The 7881-nt window shown below is 35.0% G+C and overlaps 1 protein-coding gene across 1 annotated transcript in view; it reads right to left on the bottom strand.

Annotated features, from left to right (window-relative positions):
- Positions 1–7881, bottom strand: part of LOC106881077 (intraflagellar transport protein 80 homolog) — a 295274-nt gene that overhangs the window by 284040 nt on the left and 3353 nt on the right. Inside the window, exons 3-5 of the mRNA XM_052974707.1 lie at positions 3164–3274; positions 1343–1411; positions 529–638 (exon numbers count right to left, since the gene is read on the bottom strand). Coding sequence (XP_052830667.1) covers positions 529–638; positions 1343–1411; positions 3164–3274 — 290 coding nt within the window. The remainder of the gene's footprint in view (positions 1–528; positions 639–1342; positions 1412–3163; positions 3275–7881) is intronic.

Below are 7881 nucleotides of genomic sequence, written 5' to 3' on the forward strand. Positions count from 1 at the left end.
GCTATGGTAGCAGTGGAATAAGCCAATGCTGCTGCTACAATGATTCACTTAGAGTTACTTCCCTTAGCGTTAAAATACAAAAATATTCTTTTCTCCTCTAGGCTCAAGGCCCGAAATTTTGGTGGGTGGGGCCATTAAATTAGATTGACCCAGTACTTAATCTATTGACCCCATAAAGTTGAAAGGCAAAGTCAACCTCGGCGGAATTTGAACTCAGAACCTAAACATTTCGCCCGGCAAGCTAACGTTTCTGCCAGCTCACCGCCTTAAAATACAAAAACATTGCCTTCAAATGGAAGCAGTATTAATATCAAATAGCAACCTTTATATCCAACTAAATGTAGATTTATTATAAGCATGCTGAATATGGCAGTAGTCACCTTGAGAGGTCCTTTCATATAGACTGACAGATCTAAGAGCACAAGGAACTTTCATAGCAAATACTGCTGTATTCAGTGCTCTGGTTGTATATCCACGTCAAGTAGGATATAAAGATAACTCTTTGATATTATTAGTAACAAGACTTACCATGATAGGTTTAGAACCAGCTTGCTGTGCTTTGATAATCAACTGTTTGCCATTGGTAAATACCAGTTGTTTGGAGTCTGGGGCCCAAGCCAATGAATAAATAGGGGCACCTGACAAAAAATATATAAGTAGAAGCAACAATAATAAATATAAAACACTTTACTTTTACACTGCACTCAATGTCTCTATGTTACTCAGGTAGCAGTTACAAGGAGGAGCTGTAAAGTACCTGGCTTTAAGGGTGTTATAAATGGCCTGGTTGGAAGCCCAGACTTCTGAGGTCTTTTACAGGTCTTAGAAAAACTGAAGGATTGCTGCAATAAGTGTGTGAATCTGAGAAGGGAATATCTGGCAAGGTTTCTACAGCTGGATGCCCTTCCTAACGCCAACCACTCCAAGAGTGTAGTGGGTGCTTTTTATGTGCCACCAGCACAGGAGCCAGTCGACTGGGACTAGCATCAACCATGCTCAAATAGTACTTTTTACATGCCACCAGCACAGGCACCAGTCAGGCGGTACTGACATCAGCCATGACAATGATTTCACTTGACTAAACCGGTCTTCTCAAACACTGTATATTGCCCAATGATTGAATGGCACTCTTAAATGGGCCAGTTATGTGATACATATACACACGGTTTCTGTCTACTAAATCCACACACAAGGCATTGGTCAGCCCTGTGACAATAGTAGAAGACATTTACCCAAAGCAATGGAATTGAACCAGAAACCATGTGGTCAGAAAGCAAAGATCTTAACTATGCACAAGCCACACCTGCTTTTCAGAATAATACAAAAGAAGGAGGCAACTTACTGTTCTGAACTAAAGTAGATCTTAACATCCTTTGCTTTGACCAAATTTTCACTTGTCCATCTTCTCCAGCTGGAATATAAAACAGATATTAATTAATATGGTTTGAACAAAGTGCTTAGCATCATTCCTTTCGGCTCTTTAAATTCCGAGTCCAAATTCCTCCAAGTTCAATTTTTGCCTTTCATCCTTATACTATCGGGTTTGATAATATAAGTACCATTCGAGTACAGAAATCAATGTAACCAACTTGCCCCCTCCCCTCAAATTTGAAACCAAATTTAGATCTACCAAAATTCCAAGAGACCAAGTGTGCCACTACTGTCTTATGACTCCAGGCATTAAAATTGTAGCCATGCTTCAAGAGTGTACATCAACCCTAATATTGGTTTTATTGACCATGGAAGAACAAAACCAAAGTGGACCTGAGCAGGATTTGAACCCAGATCATAATAGAATGTAACTAAATGCAGTATGGTATTTTCTTCAATGCTAGCATGGCCAAATGGTTAAGAAGTTTCTTTTCAGCATTGAATGTTCACCATCCCATTTCCAGTTTGCCATCACCCCTTCTTTCCTTATTCATATGTTGTGACGGGGAAAAACACAAGAGTATTATTATAGTAGATTCTTTCATTCACTCATCCAACTTAGATGGTAAAAAGTTAAGAGATTATTTATTATGATAGAACTGAGACCATTTTACCATTTTGGAAAAGTGCACCAAATAAAGCATTGCACCTTGTATCACCTTAATTAGTCACCTGATGAGAGAATTTCTAATCAGCTTTTCGGCGACATCAATCAGAACCAGAACTGCACTGGTTAAAAGACCAGCACATTAATCACTTAATTAGAAAGTCTGCTGATTGACTTAGTCCATCCCTGACATTGTGTGATGTGTTAAAGAGCAAAAGCAAAAAATAAAACAAACACACCTGTTCTAATTATCTCGCAAAGGTAGAACAGGTAGAGAAAACAGTGGAAGTGACTCAGTTATAAAATGATGAGTTAACAGATGAATAGGTGATTCATAATGCTGCAATTAAATCTGCTAATGACTTACATTGCTAATCAAAATATGCTTTAATATGTCTCGTTGTCAGTTGTCAAAATCTTTAGAATGTCAGCTAAAATGCTCTGGTGATATTTCGGTACCTCAGTGAGCTGGCAGAGTCGTTAGCATTCTAGGCGTCATTTTGTCCATCTTTACATTCCGAGTTCAAATTCTACTGAGGTCAACTTTGCCTTACATTCTTTTAGGAGGGTCAATAAAATAAATACCAGTTATGTACTGGAGTTGATGTAATTGACTTACTCCCTCTTCTGAAATTGCTGGTTTTGTGCCAAAATTTGAAACCAATATTTCGATACCTCACTTGATGTTTTGAGTTCAAGTTTCAATGGGCATTAACTTTGTCTGTCTGTCATCCTTCTGAGCACTATAAAATTAAGTACCAGTTAACTAATGGGGGAGCCTATTTTGATCAATCGCCTTTACTCTTCCCAAAAATTTCTGACCTTGTAACTCAATTAGAAATCAATATTTATTGATGATGATGATGACAATAATAACGATGATGATAACGATGGACAATGATGATGATGACGATGGTGATGATGATGATGACAATAATGATGATGATGATGATGATGAAGATTATAATGATAATCATGATGATGACAATGATGACAATGGGGATGATGATGAAAACGCTGCTAACGACGATGATAATGATGACGATGGTGATGATGATGATGGTGATGGTGATAACGATGATGTATAAATAACCAAATGCTGATTAGTTCAAAGCACACACTCACCTGTAGCAAAATCTTCTCCGTTATGTGACCAGCTTCCACAAAGAATGGCACCCTTGTGGGCCTCAATGCTTTTTTCTAGGCGACCAGACTTGCTAATATAATGGATTTTACCTGAAACAAGTTCATAGAATTTACATAAATGGTGTTTGATTATGGTTTATATATTTAAACACCAGCATTGGTTGTCAAGCGATGTTGGGGGGGGGGGGACAAACACAAACACACACATATATAGATATATATAACACAAATAATAAATGAGTATATGCATATATACGTACATGTATGTACAAACTTACATCTACCTGTATATATAGATGCATATCTGGGTACAGGACATTGCAAACAAAACGTAGACAAAATGATAAACAAGTACAGAAAACACACAGGCCACATAGAGAACACGGCGGGCTTCTTTTAGTTTCCGTCTACCAAATTCATTCACAGGGCTTTGGTCGGCCCGAGGCTTTAGTAGAAGGCACTTCCCCAAGGTGGGACTGAACCCAGAACCATGTGGTTGGTAAGCAAGCTACTTACCACACAGCCACTCCTGCTCATATCTGCTTAACTCTTTAGCATTCAGATTTCTCTGTCAAATGTGATGCTTATTTAGTCACAGTGTTCCGAATTGATCATGTATTATCTTGTAACACTGATGTGATTGTATATTTTTAGAACGATATTCAAGACCAGATGTGAGGATGCGGATGTAGCTAGTTTGAACATAAGACAGGTGTAATATTCAGGCCAGATATAGCTGGTTTGGATGCTAACGAGTTAACACAGGTGTCTGTGGCAGTACAACAATACTACAATGGTTATCAAAAGTAAGACATCTAATTCTCTTGTTCAATACACAGAAGACTATCTTCAGACATAATCTTGTCATCAGGGGTGACTTTATTAAGCAAGTCTAAACATTTTTTTTCCTAAATAATGTCTCGCAATCTCTTCTCATCGTTCTTTTATGCATTTTATTTTATTCGATAGCTTCTAGCTTTTTATTCTTGGTTCCTACAAAGAAAATATATTTTTTAAAAAAAACCCACCAACAACACAGACTACTTTTTTTCCGTTTGTTTTTTTTTTTACAACATCCTTGTGCATACTTTAAACTCTATAATTCTGTTTCTTCCTTAATTTTTTTTTTTCTTCTTACCATCATTATTATCTCCCAATGTTACATGTGTGATCTATTTTATGTTGCATATTTAACTTTGCAGTTCTATCCAATATGTAGAAACCACACTACTAGAAAAATAACAATGTAGAAAATAAAGAAATTCTATTATATTCTCCATTTCTCATTACAGAAAAAGAAAAAAGAGAGAAATCCTAACAACATCGGTAACTGTCTACCATACGACAACTATTATTATTATTATCATTATTACTATCATTATTCTTACTATTCCTATTTCTATTATTATTATTATTATTTCTATTATTATTATTATTATTATTACTATTATTACTATCATTATTCTTACTATTCCTATTTCTATTATTTCTATTATTATTATTATTATTATTATTATTACTATTATTACTATCATTATTATTACTATTCCTATTATTATTATTATTATTATTACTATTCCTATTTCTATTATTATTATTATTACTTTTGTTATTATTATTATTATTACTTTTGTTATTATTATTACTATCACTATCATTATTATTATCATTATTGCTACTATTGCCATTTTTATCACTATTACTGTTATTATTTTTACTATAACCATTGTTACTATTACTATTGTCATTATTATTATTATTAGTAGTAGTAGTATTACCATTGTTATTATTTTTACTATAGCTATTACTACTATTATCATTACCATTATTATTATTATTATTATTATTACTATTATTTGACTTGGTATCACATTTCCAACTGATTTGTCACAATCATTTCTCCAGTTATATCATTTCTATTGCTGCCATAAATGAATAAATAAATAAATAAAGATGCTTTCTTTTCTTCGTTCTTCTTTGTTCTTCTTCTCTCCGGAGAACTAAAACATTTCTTTAGTACCGTTGATATCTCGTGTAAAAGTTCTTAGTTGCAACATTCTTTGAGAATATTAATTATCCAAATACCATGCCAGTGTACCATTTTAACCAAATACACTCAGCTTCTGCACAACTAACTACCAACTGGTTGCGCACAGCTCCGCATCGGGTATGTTGTGGCACACTGGTGTGCCACAAGACGATGTTAGCTGTGCCGCAGTGTAACCCAAATATAATTTTTTCCTCTATACTTTTAGTTATGTTTTTAGTTCAGGTGTGCCACCAAATTCAGGAAAATAATATAAGTGTGCCACAAGTGAAAAACAATTGCAGAGTACTGTTCTAGAGGACACTTAAAGTACGACCTCTCCCAAGAATACTGATTGGATAGCCATCTTGATGCAAAGCTGTTTGTTTGGTTTTTTTTCCATTATTCTTTTCTTTATGGCCATCTTGAAGAATAGTGTGGACTGTGTCTATGATATTGTTTGCATGGTCTCCAAGACTGGTATCAGTGATAAAGGGAAGGAGAGGCCATGACTCATGGGGAGCAGTGCCACGAGGCATCGAATTACCCCTCGAGACTGAAACCATGTGAACTGATGGTGGTGAACCTTTCCTGCAGTCAGTTGATGACGGTGAGTCACCATCTCACCCTTGTAAGCCAACGCATTTACATCTGACTGAACTGGAGCAGATTGAAATGAAGCGTTTTTCCCAAGAACACAACACACAGCTGACCTGGGAATTGAAACCCACGATATCACAATCATGAGTGCAACACCCTAACCACTAGGCCAGATGCCTCCCACATATACACCAGTACAAGTCAATTAATTATTTCATTCTTTTAAAACAATAAATGTTTATGGCTGGATGGGTGGTGAACACAAGTGTTCATAGTTTATGTTCCTATTTCAAAGCAAAACATCATTTTAAAAAATCACCAATAATTACAATGACTTCTGATATCAAGTTAATTATCAGAAAAAACAAAACCAAAACAGAACAGAAGAAACAAAAAAAAAATAAACAAGCAACAATCAAACCAGGCAGAAGCTAAATTTGAACCATTGCATTACAATTTGAAATCTTCCAGTAAACAAGCGACAACACCAAAAAGGTTATTGTGACATCTGAAGAAGAAGAAGAAGAAGAAGAGGAGGAGGAGGTGGTGGTTTTAGAAGAAACCTTACTTATTCAATTGTATTCATCCATTCCTTGATATTTCTAGTCACTATTCTAGTAGAATCGACAAGAAAAAAAAAAAAGATAGAAAAAAAAAAAAAAAGCACAGACCAATAGCACTGCAGCAGTGCAATAAATGTTCAGTTTTTTTAAAAAAAACATTAGAAAAATTGAAACTCTTTTTTTTTATATATATATATATATTCCTTTTTTTGTGAGGAGAAATTAGTGTTTTCTTAGAAATGATCCATTTTACTGGGTAACATCTGATTGCAAAAGACAAACAAATAAATAATGCATGTGTATGTACATGCATGTGGGGTGTTCATGTATGCTTCTAATATACATGTGTGTGTGTATGTAAGTTATATTTCATATATGCATGTCTATGTGCATATATTATATTTTATACATGTGTGTCTGTGTTTGTGTGTGTGTGTGTAGTCTATTGGATTGGTTTGGAGGAAGTGGAATATGCTGATGGCCTTTGCAGGCCAGCCAAGACTGATTAGATCAATGCGCAGGTATATATTATATGTGTGTGTATCTAAACACACATAAACACACACATACAAATGTGAATGCATGTGTAAATGTGTGTGTGAATGCATGCGCATGCGTGTCTGTGTACTCAGAGTGTTGTGGTTCATTAGTGCATTTAAAAGCCATGAAGAGAACATGACACCCAAGTTATTCTTTCTTGTAGAGAAATACAGAAATACTTTCTGGAAGAAGCTTTTTAAATTGTTGCCGTTGACAGACTTGTCGATGGAATAATAATAAAAAAAATATATATATATATATAATATATGTACAGAAGGAAAAAAAAAAAACCCAAAAAACACAACCAGACTTCATTAAATTCATCTCAAGTGACCAAACGAAATGACGATGACGATGATGGTGGCTGTGGTGGTGGTGGTGGTAATGATGGCACCAATGCAAAGTAACGGTGAAGAAGCATGCCACTGCATAAATTCAACGAAAGAAATCCTACAAAAGGAAAGCTTAAAACTAATTGCCAGCTTCAAGGTCCAACAGATCCGTTGCAAGACAACCAAAACACACACACACACATACACACGCATGCATGCATACACACGTACACACACAGAGGGGTCCGTTGACAGCTGCTGTGGCACAAGAATCGATCATATTCCGCATTCGGTGAGCTGGTTTAAATTCTGCAACATTTCCTAGTGCACTCGTTGTAAGAATAATGCCCAGCTACGAGGAAATGATTTGGTGGAAGACGACAGATAAATATATACGAAGGGAAACTATAGAATAATAACAGAAAAAAAACAATAAATAATAATAAGAATAATAATAAGAATAATAGCTCAACTGTGTTCTTTGCTTAGTATTATTATTGTTGTGACTGTTACAATTAAATATTCATGGAGGAAAACATATACTTTATAAATTGTATGAAATAGAAAAGCTTTCCCCATAGAAATAGCAGAAAGAAATTCTGTTGTTTTTGGTTTTTTTTTTTTTTTTTTTTTTTT

This window comes from Octopus bimaculoides, chromosome 19 (genome assembly GCF_001194135.2).
Source record: "Octopus bimaculoides isolate UCB-OBI-ISO-001 chromosome 19, ASM119413v2, whole genome shotgun sequence".
Taxonomy (NCBI): domain Eukaryota; kingdom Metazoa; phylum Mollusca; class Cephalopoda; order Octopoda; family Octopodidae; genus Octopus; species Octopus bimaculoides.